Genomic DNA, 19,554 nt, shown 5'->3' on the forward strand with positions numbered 1-19,554 from the left:
CTGTAGTCTTTCATTTACCACAAGTATACTCTCTGGACACCAGGACCACGTTGTGTCCCTCAGGGAGGCCTGTGTTCCAATAGCGCTGCCTGAGGCGCTGCAGCTCTTGGTCTAACAGTCCTTCTTCTCTGTCTCCTGCAGTATAAGTGAGGGTTCCCTCACAGGTGTGTGCTGTGCAGACCTCTCCTCGGTGCTCACTGTCAACCAGTCCCTTGTGGAGCTCATCTTAAGTCAGAACGCGCTGTCTGACTCTGGAGTGCAGCAGCTGTGTGAAGGACTGAAGCATGAAAACTGCACCCTACGCACAATCTGGTAAGCACAGCCTCTGATTGGTCTATTACTATAAACCAGAGCTGAGGACAGGTGGGGGCTCCGTTGAGAAGAAATAGAAATGGGAGCTATGTATATCAAGGATGTTTATCACTGAGGGGATCTGAGTGACATCAGGTCCAACCACTCTAATAACGTAGAGTTATCTCAAGTAACTATGACGCATGCTCTAAGGTAACGACAACTCACGCCCTCGTCATGCATCGCTAATTACCCTGCATATTACATCCCTCATGACATCTTCTATGACATCATTGATAATATCAATGTAACATCTGCAGAAACATTATTGATGTGAAAACTGTGCAATGCGGGGGCACGAGCTATAGTTACTTGAAATAACTCTAACCATAACAGCTGACTTTCTATGACTTTGTGCGTGGAAAATCTGAACCTAACTACAGCGTTCCTGTAACCTTTGTTTTAAATATATATATATTTAAATATATCAAGAAAGAATCCTGAAGTCGAATCCTCCGACAGCAAACCGGCACGAACCACTCCGAGTAAGTTTTTTAAAATGCTTTTTATTCCTCTTTCACTCCGGCCGCATGACGCGTTTCGACCAGGGAAACCCTGTCTTGATCACACGGTGCTCACAGAGATAAACAAGTTATTTAAGTGCAGAGTGTACACAAAAGCTCCACCTACACAGGCATAGAAAGAGAAGGCATACTCCTATTTACCAAAAAATGTTGTCATCCTACCTTTAAATAATACCTAAAGGTAGAATATATCTATTAAACTACAGTACAAAGAGTGGAAAATATCACAATAATAAAATGTGTAGCTTTTTCTGTAAATAATCAGATAATTACACTCAATGAAAAGTAATATCAAACAAACATGAGATGATATCAAGAAAAGATGAGATGATAAAAGAATATAGGGCAAGTGCCCACATCTGATCTAATCTATAACAATTCCCTTAATATATAAAGGTTTCCATATGATCTTCAAAGTCCATGGAGGTTTGGAGAATGTGCAAATAACAATGTAGTGCAAAAAGTGAATTAAAATCTGAGTACCAAATAACTACTCAAATATTCCTCTAGCGGATGTCCAATGAACCCTAATTAAAGTGCATAGTGCCTAAAATAGGGGTACATAACCTAAAACGACCTAAGTGATATCAAATTCCAACCAGTAGAAAAATAGAAAAAATCATTACATATCAAATACATGGTTAAATCCAAGAATACATCTATGCTCAATTGATAACAATAATTTAAAAAATCAACTACTTAATATATATACAACAACCCTTTAAGGTCTATAAGCTACCAACAATCCCCCTCATAAATATCATCAACTCAAATTGATAAAAATATGAAATATCTAGCAAAAATTGAGATGTTTATCAAATGTAGTTTGTATTCAAGATGATAAATATTGGATAAAGTGCATGAATCATAGGGCAACCACTTGGTACCTATTACATCAGATTCAAAACTAGTTACAGAGTTACAATAAATAATTATAAATAATCCATAAATAGTAATAAAAAGTTTCATAAACCATTCATCGAAAATTCACAAAAAATTGTAAAGATCGTCCCCCGTATTCAGCCCTTTAGGAATTTTTGTATAGAGTAGTAAAATATAGTGGCTCTCCACTTGTCTTAGTTTACGTTCTCTGTCTCCACCTCGCTTCGAGCTAGGAACAGCATTTAGAACATAATAACTTAAATCATTAAGATTGTTCCGATGCACTAGTTTAAAATGGCGTGCCACTGGATAATTTGGATCGGAATTAACAATGGCTCTTAAATGCTGTAAGATTTGATTAAAGACCTGGAGCTTCGTGCTCCCAATATATTGTAGGTTGCAGTTGCAGGTCAAACTACCTCAATAACCCATCTAATAATGTAGAGTTATCTCAAGTAACTATGACACATGCTCTAAGGTAATGACAACTCACGCCCTCGTCATGCATCGCTAATTACCCTGCATATTACATCACTCATGACATCTTCTATGACATGATTGATAACATAAATGTAACATCTGCAGAAACAATATTGATATGAAAACCGTGCAATGCGGGGGCACGAGCTATAGTTACTTGAAATAACTCTAACCATAACAGCTGAATTTGTATGATTTTGTGCATGGAAAATCTGAACCTAACTACAACGTTCCTGTAACCTTCGCTTTAAATATATATATTTAAATATATATGTATATTTATATGTATGTATGTATGTGTGTGTTATGTATTTATTTAAGTAATTCACATTAATGTTCATATTACAATATGCAGATTTGTGTCCAGTGGGAGGAGCCTGATACAGGCTATGTCTGTGTTATTCTTTACAGATTTGTTTACTGATGCTTGTCTTTCTGTTTGAGGGCATCTGTAGGATGCTGTACAAAGACCTGTCCTCACTCACCCACTCCTCCATTGACCTCTGCAGGTTGGACAGCTGCTCCCTCACAGCCTCCTGCTGCCCTGATGTTTCCTCTGTTCTTTCCACTAACCGGTCTCTGACAGAGCTTCACTTGGCTGATAATAAACTGGGAGACTCTGGAGTGAAGCAGATATTCACAGGACTGAAACACCCAGACTGCAGGATACAGAAGCTCTGGTAAGGATGCTGCTGGCCCCTGCATTGGTGCCTTCATCGAGGACAGCGTGTGCAGATTGCATGGGTAGTGACAGTGTGTGGAAGAGCACAGAGACCCCGCAGATGCCCTTCTGTGTTGTGCCCCTACAGCTGTGGCGACCACGGAGGGATTTACAAGACGTGACTCATACTACAGCATCCACCTAACTGGTAAGGGCAACCTTCACCCAGGTCCCCCGGGCTCCTTCGTCTCTCCACCCAGTGGATCATTGACAGAATATCAGAAACAGAAACATCGTGTGCACAGAAGATCGTGTCAAAAATATCAAGGTCCAAGATATTGGTAAGGAAAGTGTGAATAGGCAAGTATGGATTTACTATTCCTCGCTCCCTGCCTAGGCACCTTGAAGATATTAGGTCATGACCTAATGTATGTACCATTCCCTGAAAGGAAAACAGCGAACTGAGAAGTAGCGCCGGGCACTATCTCTACATTTCCTTCTGTAATTTGGCACCTTGAAGATATATATATATATCTTTAAGGTACCAGTACATGGAGATATATATAGTAAATCTCTACTTACCTATAGAAACTTACCTTCACAATATTTCAGTCTGCGATATTCTTGATACACTATTTTGGCACACGCTATTTCTATTTCTGATATTTTGTCTCAGCACCCCACCCAGTTACGCACCACTATTCCCAGTTATCTATCTATGCACACAAGCTCCCAGGCTGGCTGTACAGTGAAACAAGGTAGATGTCTGCTCTGACATGTAGGCCGCAACTGCATTTTTGTCCACTCCCAAACCTTGCGCCCATGAACTAATAATGCTTCTCTCTTTTGTGATGTTTCCTCTGCATGTTCTCTTCATTTGGCCCTTCAGTTCGTTGATAAATATTTGTACAGTGCTTTAATATCATTTCAACGTGTTGTGCGGAGTTGAGTAGGATGGTCTAATGTCTTCTGGCTCAGGGATGCCATATAAGACTGTTGAGCAAATAAAAAAATATCTCCCTGATTGGAGCATGTCAGACTTCTGTATTACACAGATGTCTCCATGGATCTCCCTCACGGGCACAAGTCATATGAGTAGCAGCTCCTAGGTTTAATTCCATCTCATAAATTATCAGACTGCCCCATGCCACCAGATATTTGGTGTAACATTACAGTCAAGACTGACTGTGGTGTAACACTGCAGTCAACACTGAGGGGAGCGCAAATTGTGGACCGCACATACTATGATGGAAAGGAGGACACTTTTCTGGGATGTGATGCAGTGTCTGGCCACACATCTTTTTCCCTGCCCAAACTGATTTTCATGACCTCCTCCATTTATCTCACATTCCTAATGTTCTTTCTTGTAAAAAATTGCGTTCCGGCCCATTGATTACACTTCATCCGGCCCAAGCCGGAGATTACGGCTCGAGCCGGTGAGTATGGCTTGAGCTTGAGTGTTCGGCTCGAGCTGGAGAGTACGGCTTGAACTGGAGAGTACGGCTTAAGCTGGAGAGTACGGCTTAAACCAGAGAGTACGGCTTAAGCCAGACATTCCGACCCTACTGCAGATGTAAAGATGCGACTCGTAAATGACCTCTGTGAAAACCAAAAGATGTCAAGTTAGACTTTTGCCTCAGATTGTCTTTGTGAATCGGGCCCGTTGTTCTGAAAATGAGACTCTGTAGCCTTGATTGATTGCCTCATTACATAGGAATTTTAGAATCAGGTTTTGTTAGTTTTCCTTCATAATTGAAATAGATATTAGGTAATTATCTTCCCATGATCTTGTTCAATTGCAATTCAGCTTTGAAGGCCTGAAAATATTTTAAGGAAAGTTGGTTAGTGACATCTTTAATGATATCCAGACTCACTCATGTGAGGCATGAGGAGAAATGACCGCAGCCATGTTAGAAGCAGTGAAATAATAAATACACTTGCAATACGAACAGCAGACACATTTTGTGCTAAAAAGTGCAATGAAAAATAAAAAGTTGAATAGGTGCAGGTGCCATAAAAGCCAGAAAATGTAAGTGTGTATTTTAAAAGAGAATTCTTGTGTACATCATAATATGGTCATCAGAGAATGAAAATGATCAATGCCAATATAAACAATCATGCTACAGAAAACAACTATAGTCCATACTCGTAGCCGTCTATTTCACTAAGCAGAAACACAACATCAGCCGACTGAGATTCTTGGTATTGTAACTGGTTCCTCTTCTAGAAGGAGTAGTTAACAGAAAATGCTTACAGCAGCAAGAACTGATTTGGATAAAAAATTGGACTCATGTGAACCGAAGGGTCTTAATGACCGTATGGAATATAGTAGTATACCAAAAATCTCAATTGGCTGATGTTGTGTTTCTGCGTAGTGAAATGGACTGCTACGAGTATGGAATATAGTTGTTTTCTGTAGCATGATTGTTCATATTGGTATTGATCTTTTTCATTCTCTGACGACCTTATTACCTTTTTGTGATGTACACATGAATTCCCTTTTAAAATACGCACTTACATTTTCTGGCTTTTATGGCACCTGCACCTCTTCAACTTTTTAGTTTTCATTGGACTTTTTAACACGATATTCGTCTACTGTTCGTATTGCACGTATATTATTTCACTGCTTCTAACATGGTGTCGGCCTTTTAGATTTTCAGTCCTTTTTACCCATAAGACCCCAAATTGTTTTGCGGAAGTCTCACCAGTGGTACAATTTGATCGGGCACAGCACTTTATCCACCGGCAAGGTAAGCCATACCATTCGTTTGATGCCGATATGGAATCACAGCATTTGATTCTTTCAACGTAGTTATACCACGTCTTATTTTTTGTTCCCAGTGCCGGAATACATTTGAATTACGGGCTGTAGAGACAGATCCTTACCTTTCAACATTTTACGGCATTTACTAGGTAGGCTGTTCACTTATCACGAGCGAACTCACACCCTAGAGTTAGGAGAGCACTTTTTTGTTTACTGTTGCGGTGATCGGAAATACGAGTGTTTGACTCACACACCACTTTACATTTGCGATTGTTGCACTTTTATTACGGTTTGGTGACACTTGGCCTCACACGTTTGTTTTAAACATGCATGCTTGGGATTGCACTTGACTATGTCGTTGCATGTTTTTTACCATTTGATCACAGACACGCGTTAATGCACTTATCTTCGCTTTATCTGGGCTCCATTTCTTCGCTTTCCACTCTTTTGACCTTCCTGATTCCTGTGCACCTAGTTTTTCTGAGGCATTCTCTTAACATTGGGGCACCCACTGAGATTGCATATTTTTATATTGTAATGGAGGTGTTCGGCACTTGATTTTTAATTCTATTTCTTTTCAGGGAAATGATCCCCCTGATGAAGGGTTTATCACAAAATGCATTGGGAATGAAAATATGGTAATGCCATGTCTAATTGCATCAAGGAAAAGTTGTATTGAAGAGCAACGCTAAATTCACATGTGATGTATACCATTGTGAGTTAAAAAGAAGATAATAAATAATCAAACAGAAGCTAAGATAATATCTGGCAAAATTTATTTTTTAACCTCAAATAAGGGTCTTTGAACCCCCAGGAGTGCAACAAGGGGACACTGGGTGAGGTTCACCCAGCGCTTTCGTATGATTATTCAGTTTATGCCCTTCGGTCAGAGGGCGTCACCCACCTGCACCAAAGTTGATCAACTGGATACAAGAGATAAACAAACTCTTTTTGAAGAAAAATAGTGTGCCTCACCACTTCTACATTTGAGTCTTCATAACTTTATCATGTCTCTGCCTGTCTTCTACAGGATCTGGCACTGCTCCATGACCGATGCGTGCTGCGAAGACCTCGCTTCAGTCCTCTACGCTAGCCCCTCTCTCACGCACCTGGAGATGTGCGGGAATGAGATTGGAGACGATGGAGTGAGGAAGATCTGTGAAGGACTGAAAGATCCCGGGTGCAAAATGCAAACAGTAGGGTAAGTAGGTGCTGGGACGATGACTCCCTGGGTACGTTCAGAGCTGCAGACTCGGCTGTATGAGTAGGTCTCACCCTCACTACCTTGCACCCGCACACACCTACTCATCCATGGACTTGTGTGAGGATAACGCCTTCTCTGCCTGCTGGGAGAGACAGTGAGCACCAAAGTGAAACAGCTGATGAGTTGAGTCCCTTGTAAGTCTGGGCCGAATTTGAATTATGCCAGAGTAATTTTTGTAATTCCTCATTACTCTCTGACATGGAATTATTGATAATTATGCAATTACTTCTGCTTGCGTAACTAAGAGTATTCAGTGATTACTCCTGCTTGAGTAAGTAAGAGTAATTTGGTGAAAAAATCCTGGTGTGAGTGCACATTCAGCAAGCATGAATAGACGCTTGCTGTTTCTGTTCTGATGCATTTAGCTATATTTTGGACATGAAGGGGCATTTTGGCACTAAGAAATTTTTATTATACCAAACACATTAGATAATAAACATGCACTTTACAATGTGCCACTGGCACAGGCAGAATTTACAGGGGATTATATACATGGGACAGGGCCACATGGACCACTGTCAAGAATAAGCACTTTTAGAACTAGCACTTGGCAGAGTTAGCACTTTGTAGGAATAACGCTTAGCACATAGCACATATAATAACTGTAGCACCCAATAGCAAATTTAGCACACAACCAGTAATCACTGGTAAAAGGTAAGTACACACTACACAACCCTAACCACCGTAGGAACATATCACGCAGGGAACCATGAACTCACTAGTAGAACCTATATTAGGCAAAACAACCTTCTGGCATAAAAATACATTTAGAGATATAGGCAACAAGCATTGCATAGATCACATTAGGCAAGTATCACATTTGCGCCAAAATGTACACAGAACTGACCCCAGGCCAACCTGGCCTCTCAGGGGCTCACAGGCCCAATGTCCAGAATGTTTGGGCTGGCTGCGCAGGCAGCCAAGGAAGATTGCGCAAAGGTTTCTGGCCAAAACGAAGCAGCTGCCCACTAAGTGCTGGGCAGCTGTAGGAACTGAGCCTGGCACCAGCGTGCCTCCTGGCTCACCTGTGGGGTTCAACGAAACATCAGTGCCCCAAATTTAGGTGGGAGCCTCGCAGGCTTTGGGACTAAAAAACTGTGCCCTCAGGAGCCTTGTGGGCTCTCATCAATAATGCCACCACACTGGGGGAGCGGCCCGCTGCGAACGGGGCCGCTCTACCCTCTAAAATGCCCCCGTGGGTGTAGGGGCCTCTCGGGCTCTAAATAAGAAAAGGTTGCCTGTAATGGAGGAGCCACGGGGCTCTGAACACCAAAAGATGCCCCCAACGTTGGAGCCTCTCGGGCTCGAAATAACAAAATGCCCCCTTTAAACCTCGTAGGCTCGAAATGAAACGTGGCCCTCACCGTTGGAGTCCCGCTCGGGGGACTCGTGGGCCCTAGATCAAAATGTCCCCCTGGACGTCGGAGCGGCCCGCTGTCTTCCGGGGTCGCTCACCAAGCCAAAAGGAACTGCCTTCCAATGCGAAGTTTAATGGACGAGCGGCCCGCTGCCAAGTGGGGCCGCTCAGGATAGAGGCACCGGCGGGGTGCGCGACCTCACTCCACCCCCTCAACCGGCTTTTACTCACTGGCTTCCTGTGGTGGGGTTCTCCTTTCTCCACCCGGTCTTGTGGCGGCGGCTGTGATGCTGCAGCGCGGGGCTCTCCAGGGGGAGACCCACGCAGGGCTCACACCGCCGATGCGGGAGCCCTGCTTCCTCGTCTCCTCCGCCTGCCAGACTTCCTGCTCCTTGGTCGGGCCCCACCCTCGTCTCAACGAGGGCTGCCTGACTTCCGGGTTTTGCGATCCCTGGCACCCGGGTCACGGCGGTGAGCTTCCGTTGAAGCTGGGCAGTGCGGGTTAGGCTCCCGCTGGACCGAGGATAACTGCGGGGTGGGCGTCCTCGTTCTTGAGTGCCCAGAAGGTGGGGTAGGCACCCGTAAATAAATAATGAAACGGGGTGGGCTCCCGTGTCTATTAACTAACGCAGACGCAGGGTGGGCACCTGCGCTCTGGAATGAAGAAACGAGGGGGGATCCCCACGCCGGGAATCCTTCCAGATAGGGATCGCCGCACCAGCGGCGTGATGCGCTATTTGTGAGGGGGGAGCTCAGTCAAACAGCGCTCCTCTGGAGGAAAATAAAGCGCCCCCAAGAACCAAAAGTAAAGCGCTCCCAGGCGCTTGAGGTGCGCAAAAGTCCATGGCAAGTCCTTTAGAAAGGTAGGCAGGGGGCAAGGGCTGGGCCCAGGGTCCCGCTCACAGGGCCCTCCAGGCAGGGAGGCAGCACCCAGTGGCGGTATCCTTCTGGTGCTCAGCAGCAGAAGGCCCCCCTAAAGATAGGATCAGGAAGAACATTTTGTATGGGGTCACAGCCCCTTTTTATATAAACATTTCCTTTGTCTGAGGGTGCAGGGTGGGGGAAAAACCTGACGCAGCTGGTTTTGGAGCGCTCTGTTGTGCTCAGCCCCTCTCCCCATTCACTGGACAGGTTAGGGACATCAGACACACCACAGGGTGCGGAGCTAGCATGGTGTAGGGAAAGCCCATCCCTATTCAGGTCCCAGGTGCACTCCTTCCACCCATCTGGCTGTCAATCTCCCTATTCACCACCGGGGCAGACCCATCTGACTCCTGGAGCCAGGCTCACCAGCCAGCTCCAGCCAATCACAAGCCAGACAGGGAATTCACCTTTACTACACAGACATGCCAGCTTCTAGAAATGATTCAAAAAGGGGGTGGTGATGAACAGAGTGTCTGAATTAAGCAGGCCACTCTTACCCAGTCAAGAGATCAGGGCTTGATCCATCACCATTATTTAGCTCACTGCATTACCCCAGTTCAGAACCTGGCTATATGCAATTTAGTCTGACCCAGTGCCTCATGGGAACAGGGCAGACCAAACTACCAAGCCAATTCTTCACCGGAAAGGAGACAAGCTTTCGGGGACCGGTTTCTGGCATTTCAGCCGTCGTCGGCCCGGCTTGCTTGAATCCTGGTGGTGCAGTGAGCAAGGGACTCATGTCTGAGTATACCCTGCCACACTTGTGGTGGCCAAAAACGATTCAAAAAGGGGGTGGTGATGAACAGAGTGTCTGAATTAAGCAGACCACTCTTACCCAGTCAAGAGATCAGGGCTTGATCCATCACCTTTATTTAGCTCACTGCATCACCCCAGTTCAGAACCTGGCTATATGCAATTTAGTCTGACCCAGTGCCTCATGGGAACAGGGCAGACCAAACTACCAAGCCAATTCTTCACCGGAAAGGAGACAAGCTTCCGGGGACCGGTTTCTGGCATTTCAGCCGTCGTCGGCCCGGATTGCTTGAATCCTGGTGGTGCAGTGAGCAAGGGACTCATGTCTGAGTATACCCTGCCACACTTGTGGTGGCCAAAAACGATTCAAAAAGGGGGTGGTGATGAACAGAGGGTCGGAATTAAGCAGACCACTCTTACCCAGTCAAGAGATCAGGGCTTGATCCATCACCGTTATTTAGCTCACTGCATCACCCCAGTTCAGAACCTGGCTATATGCAATTTAGTCTGACCCAGTGCCTCATGGGAACAGGGCAGACCAAACTACCAAGCCAATTCTTCACCGGAAAGGAGACAAGCTTCCGGGGACCAGTTTCTGGCATTTCAGCTGTTGTCGGCCCGGCTTGCTTGAATCCTGGTGGTGCAGTGAGCAAGGGACTCATGTCTGAGTATACCCTGCCACACTTGTGGTGGCCAAAAACGATTCAAAAAGGGGGTGGTGATGAACAGAGTGTCTGAATTAAGCAGACCACTCTTACCCAGTCAAGAGATCAGGGCTTGATCCATCACCGTTATTTAGCTCACTGCATCACCCCAGTTCAGAACCTGGCTATATGCAATTTAGTCTGACCCAGTGCATCATGGGAACAGGGCAGACCAAACTACCAAGCCAATTCTTCACCGGAAAAGAGACAAGCTTCCGGGGACCGGTTTCTGGCATTTCAGCCATCGTTGGCCCGGCTTGCTTGAATCCTGGTGGTGCAGTGAGCAAGGGACTCATGTCTGAGTATACCCTGCCACACTTGTGGTGGCCAAAAACGATTAAAAAGGGGGTGGTGATGAACAGAGTGTCTGAATTAAGCAGACCACTCTTACCCAGTCAAGAAATCAGGGCTTGATCCATCACCGTTATTTAGCTCACTGCATCACCCCAGTTCAGAACCTGGCTATATGCAATTTAGTCTGACCTAGTGCCTCATGGGAACAGGGCAGACCAAACTACCAAGCCAATTCTTCACCGGAAAGGAGACAAGCTTCCGGGGAACGGTTTCTGGCATTTCAGCCGTCGTCGGCCTGGCTTGCTTGAATCCTGGTGGTGCAGTGAGCAAGGGATTCATGTTTGAGTATACCCTGCCACACTTGTGGTGGCCAAAAACGATTCAAAAAGGGGGTGGTGATGAACAGAGTGTCTGAATTAAGCAGACCACTCTTACCCAGTCAAGAGATCAGGGCTTGATCCATCACCGTTATTTAGCTCACTGCATCACCCCAGTTCAGAACCTGGCTATATGCAATTTAGTCTGACCCAGTGCCTCATGGGAACAGGGCAGACCAAACTACCAAGCAAATTCTTCACCGGAAAGGAGACAAGCTTCTGGGGACCGGTTTCTGGCATTTCAGCCGTCGTCGGCCCGGCTTGCTTGAATCCTGGTGGTGCAGTGAGCAAGGGACTCATCTCTGAGTATACCCTGCCACACTTGTGGTGGCCAAAACGATTCAAAAAGGGGGTGGTGATGAACAGAGTGTCTGAATTAAGCAGACCACTCTTACCCAGTCAAGAGATCAGGGCTTGATCCATCACCGTTATTTAGCTCACTGCATCACCCCAGTTCAGAACCTGGCTATATGCAATTGGCTTGGTAGTTTGGTCTGCCCTGTTCCCATGATGCACTGGGCCAGGGACAGACTAATTTGCATGTAGCCAGGTTCTGAGCTGGGATGGTGCGGTGAGCTAAAAAACGGTGATGGATCAAGCCCTGATCTTTGGACTGTGTAGGAGTGTTCTGCTTAATTCAGATACTCTGTCCATCACCACCCCCTTTTCTGAATCGGTTTGTCCACCATAAGCGTGGAAGGGTATACTCAGATGTGAGTCCCTTGCTCACTGCACCATCAGGATTCAAGCAAGATGGGGCGAAGACGGCTGAAATGCCAGAAACCAGTCCCCGGAAGCTTGTTTCCTTCCCAGTATAAGAATTGGCTTGGTAGTTTGGTCTGCCCTGTTCCCATGATGCACTAGGCCAGGGACAGACTAATTTGCATGTAGCCAGGTTCTGAGCTGGGATGGTGCAGTGAGCTAAAAAACGGTGATGGATCAAGCCCTGATCTTTGTACTGGGTAGGAGTGTTCTGCTTAATTCAGATACTCTGTCCATCACCACCCTCTTTTCTGAATCGTTTTGTCCACCATAAGCGTGGAAGGGTATACTCAGATGTGAGTCCCTTGCTCACTGCACCATCAAGATTCAAGCAAGCCGGGCCGAAGACGGCTGAAATGCCAGAAACCAGTCCCCGGAAGCTTGTTTCCTTCCCAGTATAAGAATTGGCTTGGTAGTTTGGTCTGCCCTGTTCCCATGATGCACTGGGCCAGGGACAGACTAATTTGCATGTAGCCAGGTTCTGAGCTGGGATGGTGCAGTGAGCTAAAAAACGGTGATGGATCAAGCCCTGATCTTTGGACTGGGTAGGAGTGTTCTGCTTAATTCAGATACTCTGCCCATCACCACCCCCTTTTCTGAATCGTTTTGTCCACCATAAGCGTGGAAGGGTATACTCAGATGTGAGTCCCTTGCTCACTGCACCATCAGGATTCAAGCAAGCCGGGCCGAAGACGGCTGAAATGCCAGAAACCGGTCCCCGGAAGCTTGTTTCCTTCCCAGTATAAGAATTGGCTTGGTAGTTTGGTCTGCCCTGTTCCCGTGATGCACTGGGCCAGGGACAGACTAATTTGCATGTAGCCAGGTTCTGAGCTGGGATGGTGCAGTGAGCTAAAAAACGGTGATGGATCAAGCCCTGATATTTGGACTGGGTAGGAGTGTTCTGCTTAATTCAGATACTCTGTCCATCACCACCCCCTTTTCTGAATAGCTTCTAGAAATGGCACTTCCACACTAGACACATTGACGCCACACACATCATCGTGCAGCATTTAATCTCACGAGTTTGCACATACCAAACTCGAGACTGCACTCCCCATGCATCAGGAACTATCATAGACACATACATTCCCCATGCATTGCTATGGGAGTGCAGGCCATCCTCAACACATTCACGCACTTTACACTGGGACAAAGTGGTAAAGTGCGCAGACGCCGAAAATAACTAGCACCAGGTCACATATGAAAGCAAAACGTTTAGGGGTAAACCTGCCAGAAGGGCCAAGTCCAACAGGAATCTAGACATGAGAGGTGTTCTTTCCACACCTGTCATGTGTGGGTTACAGATGTATGATCTTAGATGTGTAGTGTGTGGGATCTAGACATGTGAGGTGTGCTTTCCACACCTGTCATGTGTGGGTTCCAGATGTATGATCTTATATGTGTAGTTTGTGGGTCCTAAACTGGTGAGGCGTACTTTCTAGACCTGTCATGTGTGAGTCATAGATGTATGATTCTAGATGTGTAGTGTATGGGTTCTAGATGGGTGAGGCAAGCTTTCAGGAACTGCTCTGTGGGTTCTAGATGTATGATCCTAGATGTGTAGTGTGTGGGTTCTAGACAGGTGACGTGTGCTTTCTATACCTGTCATGTGTGGGTTACAGATGTATGATTCTAGATGTGTAGTGTGTGGGTTCTAGACGGGTTAGGCACGCTTTCAAGAACTGCTGTGCGTGTTCTAGATATATGATTCTACATGTGTAGTGTGTGGGTTCTAGACCTGTGAGGTGTGCTTTCTAGACCTGTCATGTGTGGGTTACAGATGTACGATCCTTGATGTGTAGTGTTTGGGTTCTAGACATGTGAGTTGTGCTTTCTAGACCTGTCATGTGTCACATCCTTGATGTATGATTCTACATGTGTAGTGTGTGGGTTCTAGACATGTGAGGTGTGCTTTTCACACCTGTCATGTGTGGGTTCTAGATGTACGATTCTACATGTGTAATGTGTGCGTTCTAGATGTGTGAGGTGTGCTTTCTAGATCTGTCATGTGTAGGTTACAGATGTACGATCCTTGATGTGTAGTGTGTGGGTTCTAGACATGTGAGGTGTGCTTTCTAGACCTGTCATGTGTGAGATCCTTGATGTATGATTCTACATGTGTAGTATGTGGGTTCTAGCCATCTGAGGTGTGCTCTCCACACCTGTCATGTGTGGGTTCCAGATGTATGAACTTAGATGTGTAGTGTGTTGGTTCTAGACATGTGAGGTGTGCTTTCTAGACGACCTATCATGTGTGAGTTCCTTGATGTATGATTCTACATGTATAGTGTGTGGGTTCTAGACATGTAAGGAGTGCTTTCCACACCTGTCATGTGTGGGTTCCAGATGTATGATTCTAGATGTGTACTGCTTTCCACAGCTTTCATTTGTGGGTTACAGATGTACGATCTTAGATGTGGAGTGTGTGGGATCCAGACATGTGAGTTGTGCTTTCCACACCTGCTATGTGTTGGATCCTGATGTATGATCCTTGATGTGTAGTGTGTGGGTTCTAGACATGTGAGGTGTGCTTTCTAGACCTGTCATGTGTGAGATCCTCGATGTAGGATTCTACGTATTTAGTGTGATCCGTGATGAGTAGTGTGTGGGTTCTAGACATGTGAGGTGTGCTTTCTAGACCTGTCATGTGTGAGAACCTAGATGTATGATTCTAGGTGTTTAGTGTGTAGGTTCTAGAAATGTGACGTGTGCTTTCAAGAACTGCTGTGCGGGTTCTAGATGTATGATTCTACATGTGTAGTGTGTGGGTTCTAGACGTGTGAGGTGTGCTTTCTAGACCTGCCATGTGTGGGTTCTAGATGTATGATTCTACACGTGTAGTGTGTGTGTTCTAGACATGTGAGGTGTGCTTTCCACACCTGTCATGTATGGGTTCCAGATGTATGATTCTAGATGTGTAGTGTTTCATTTCTAGACGGGTGAGGCGTGCTTTCTAGAACTGTCATATTTGGGTTAAAGATGTATAATCTTAGATGTGTAGTGTGTTGGATCTGGACATGTGATATGTGCTTTCCACACCTTTTATTTGTGGGTTACAGATGTATGATCTTAGATGTGTAGTGTGTGGGATCTAGACATGTGAGGTGTGCTTTCCACACCTGTCCTGTGTGGGATCCAGATGTATGATCTTAGATGTGTAGTTTGTTGGTTCTAGACATGTGAGGTGTGCTTTCTAGACCTGTCATGTGTGAGTTCCCCGATGTATGATTCTGCATGTGTAGTGTGTGGGTTCTAGACATGTGAGATTTGCTTTCTAGACCTTTCATGTGTGAGATCCTAGATGTATGATTCTAGGTGTTTAGTGTGTGGATTTCAGACGGGTGAGGCGTGCTTTCTGGACCTGTCATGTGTGGGTTACAGATGTATGATTCTTGATGTGTAGTGTGTGGGTTCTAGACATGTGAGTTGTGCTTTCTAGACCTGTCATGTGTGAGATCCTAGATGTATGATTCTAGGTATTTAGTGTGTGGGTTCAAGAAATGTGACGTGTGCTTTCAAGAACTGCTGTGCAGGTTCTAGATGTATGATTCTAGATGTGTAGTGTGTGTGTTCTAGACATGTGAGGTGTGCTTTCTAGACCTGTTGTTTGTGAGATCCTAGATGTATGATTCTAGATGTGCAGTGTGTGTGTTCTTGATATGTGAGGTGTGCTTTCTAGACCTGTCATGTGTGGGTTTTAGATGTATGATTCTACATGTGTAGTGTGTGTGTTCTAGACATGTGAGGTGTGCTTTCTAGACATGTTGTGTGTGAGATCCTAGATGTATGATTCTAGGTGTTTAGTGTGTAGATTCTAGACGGGTGAGGCGTGCTTTCTGGACCTGTCATGTGTGGGTTACAGATGTATGATCCTTGATGTGTTGTGTGTGTGTTCTAGACATGTGAGGTGTGCTCTCTAGACTTGTCATGTGTAGGTTACAGATGTATGATTCTAGGTGTTTAGTGTGTGTATTCTAGAAATATGACGTGTGCTTTCAAGAACTGCTGTGCGGGTTCTAGATGTATGATTCTACATGTGTAGTGTGTGGGTTCTAGACGTGTGAGGTATGCTTTCTAGACCTGTCATGTGTGAGATCTAGATGTATGATTCTAGGTATTTAGTGTGTGGATTCTAGACGGGTGAGGCGTGCTTTCTGGACCTGTCATGTGTTAGTTACAGATGTATGATCCTTGATGTGTAGTGTGTAGGTTCTAGACATTTGAGGTGTGCTTTCTAGACCTGTCATGTGTGAGATCCTAGATGTATGATTCTAGGTGTTTAGTGTGTGGGTTCTAGAAATGTGACGTGTGCTTTCAAGAACTGCTGTGTGGGTTCTAGATGTATGATTCTAGGTGTTTAGTGTGTGGATTCTAGACATGTGAGGTGTGCTTTCTAGACCTGTCATGTGTGGGTAAGAGATGTCTGATTCTAGGTGTTTAGTGTGTGGGTTCTTGAAATGTGACGTGTGCTTTCAAGAACTGCTGTGCGGGTTCTAGATGTATGATTCTACATGTGTAGTGTGTGGGTTCTAGACATGTAAGGTATGCTTTCTAGACCTGTTATGTTATGTTATATTTTATTTCTATAGCGCACGGCTACTCAGTAAGAGTGTCCCGCCGCTTTATTTAGGCAGCTCAGTGTAAAAACATAACACCATAAAACAGAGACAGACAAGGAAAAGAAATACAACCTAAAGGTTAAAAGCCAGGTCTTAAGGCTCTTCCTAAACAGGAGCAGATTAGGTGTGCGCCGCAAGGCCAGAGGCAAGGTGTTCCACAACTGAGGGGCCCTTAAACCAAAGGAGCGACCCCCGGTACGGGCCTTCCTCACTCGGGGGACCACGGCCAAAAACAAAGATTCCGACCGCAGAGATCGCACCGGGTGATAAAAGACGAGCCTGCGCTGTAAGTACCTTGCTCCCGAGCCAAAAAGCGCTTTGTGAGCCATGGTCAGCGCTTTAAACATAATCCGCTTCCGGATGGGCAGCCAATGAAGTGACTGCACCAACTCGGATGCTCTCGCTCGCTTATGGAGGCCGAAAATGGCGCGGGCCGCAGAGTTCTGCACAACCTGCAGCCGCTGAACAAGATAGTCCGGAAGACCTAAATAAAGGACGTTGGCATAGTCCAGTCTGGAGCCAATTAAGGCTTGCACAGTAATCTTTCTATGCTCCTCTGTGAGCAAAGGTAGCAACTTCCGGAGCATCTTCAGAATGCCAAAGCACGTGCCCGTCAAACCAAGAATATGTGATCTCAGCGTCAGATTATTATCAATCTTAACTCCCAGATTTTTTGCCACCTGGGATGCCTGAGCAGGGGGACACATATCCATTGGCCACCAGGCCCGCCAATCAGGGTCCGAGGCACAGCCAAAAAAACAGTACCTCCGACTTGTTGGAATTAGCTTTGAGGCTGTTCCGCTGAAACCAGTTGAAGACCATCCCCAAGCAGCCCCGAATGCTGTCTCCATCAAAAGCCTGATCTTTCCTACACGTGAAGAGCAATTGAGTGTCATCAGCGTAGGACATGATCTGGGTACAAAGGACTCCACCAGTGCCGCCAGAGGTGTCATAAAGATGTTAAAAAGAGTCGGGCTCAACACAGAACCCTGCGGAACTCCGACTCCCAAAGGCGGCATCTCAGCGGAGCTCGGGGAGGCCCAGACCGTTTGTCGGCGGCCCTCAAGAAAAGATGTAAACCAGTTGAACACCGTCCCCCTCAGACCGATGTCATAGAGTCTGGCGAGAAGCGCCTCATGGGGAACGGTGTCAAAGGCCGCCGACAGATCAAGCATGACAAGCATGGCCTTGCCTCTTGAATCCAGTATCTCCCTAATAACCTCTGACACCTCCAGGAGTGCCGTCTCCGTACTTAAATTAGGACGGAAACCGGATTGCGAAGGGTGCAGAAGGTCATTCGATTCTAGAAAACTAGACAGAACGCCATGCACATGCTTCTCCGTGATTTTAGCCAGCGCCGGGAGAAGGGAGATCGGCCTGTAGTTGGCCAGCACCTCTGCGTCTAACCCAGGCTTCTTGAGGAGGGGAATCGCCATTGCCCTTTTCCAGGACCGCGGGACCCTCCCCTCACTCAAAGACAGGTTCAAGAGAGGGTTGACCAATGGGTTAACCACAGCCACCATCCTGGCCAGAAATTTGGCCGGGCAAGGGTCTAATGGCGAGCCCGATTTAAGATTGGTCAGAAGTGCAAGGGAAGCATCGGTGGAGACAGAGGGAAACTCCGCCAGAACAGAATCCCGAGTGGTCGATGGAACTAATCCAGCCACCATGCTGGAAAACACTTCAGCGGACCTCTCTATACAGGAGTCCTGGATCAATTTGATTTTGTCCGTGAAGAACGTGGCAAGATCACAGACCCACGACTCAGGTGACGCTATTTGAGGCAAGTTGGATCTGGGGGCCGTAAACTCCCTCACCACGGTAAAGATCTCTTTACATGAATTCGAGGCAGCCTCTATCCTCCTGGCAAGATAGTCCTTTTTCTCACGGAGAATGTTGCGATGGTAGGCATTGACCGCTGGCCTGTAAGACCTGTCATGTGTGAGATCCTTAATGTATAATTCTACATGTTTAGTGGGTGGGTTATAGACATGTGAGGTGTGTTTTCCACACCTGTTATGTGTGGGTTCTAGATGTATGATTCTACATGTGTAGTGTGTGGGTTCTAGACATGTGAGGTGTGTTTTGTAGACCTCATGTGTGGGTTACAGATGTACGATCCTTGATGTGTAGTGTGCAGGTTCTATGTGCTTTCTAGACCTGTCATGTGTGAGATACTTGATGTATGATTCTTCATGTGTAGTGTGTGGGTTCTAGACATGTGAGGTGTGCTTTCCACACCTGTCATGTGTTGGTTCCAGATGTATGATCTTAGATGTGTAGTGTGTGGGTTCTAGACATGCGAGGTGTGCTTTCTAGACCTGTCATGTGTGGGTTACAGATGTATAATCTTATAAGTGTAGTGTGTGGGATCAAGACATGTGATGTGTGCTTTCCACACCTGTCATGTGTGGGTTACAGATGTATGATCTTAGATGTGTAGTGTGTGGGATTGTGACATGTGAGGTCTGCTTTCTAGACCTGTCATGTGTGGGTTACAGATGTATGATTCTAGATGTGTAGTGTGTGGGTTCAAGATGTGTGAGGTATGCCTTCTAGACCTGTCTTGTGTGGGTTGCAGATGAATGATTCTAGATCTGTAGTGTGTGGGTTCTAGATGTGTGAGGTGTGCTTTCTAGACCTGCCATGTGTGAGATCCTAGATGTATGATTCTAGATATGTAGTGTGTGTGTGTGTAGGGATGTATTAGGTTTACTTTCTAGACCTGTCATGTGTGAGATCCTAGATGTATGATTCCAGATATGAGGTGTGTGTGTTTTAAGCATGTGAGGTGTGCTTTTTAGAAATGCTGTGTGGGTTCTAGATGTATGATTCTAC

The 19,554-nt window shown here is 45.8% G+C and overlaps 1 protein-coding gene across 5 annotated transcripts in view; it reads left to right on the forward strand.

Annotated features, from left to right (window-relative positions):
• LOC147709845 (ribonuclease inhibitor-like) overlaps positions 1-19,554 on the forward strand; it is a 322,498-nt gene that overhangs the window by 164,707 nt on the left and 138,237 nt on the right. For 4 of the 5 annotated variants that reach the window (XM_086928289.1, XM_086928290.1, XM_086928291.1 and 1 more), the window contains 3 exons: positions 142-312; positions 2,747-2,917; positions 6,693-6,863. In XM_086928289.1, coding sequence (XP_086784415.1) covers positions 142-312; positions 2,747-2,917; positions 6,693-6,863 — 513 coding nt within the window. The remainder of the gene's footprint in view (positions 1-141; positions 313-2,746; positions 2,918-6,692; positions 6,864-19,554) is intronic. The other variant, XM_086928292.1, reaches the window with a different exon arrangement.

Source organism: Lissotriton vulgaris, chromosome 6 (assembly GCF_964263255.1).
Source record: "Lissotriton vulgaris chromosome 6, aLisVul1.2, whole genome shotgun sequence".
NCBI lineage: Eukaryota > Metazoa > Chordata > Amphibia > Caudata > Salamandridae > Lissotriton > Lissotriton vulgaris.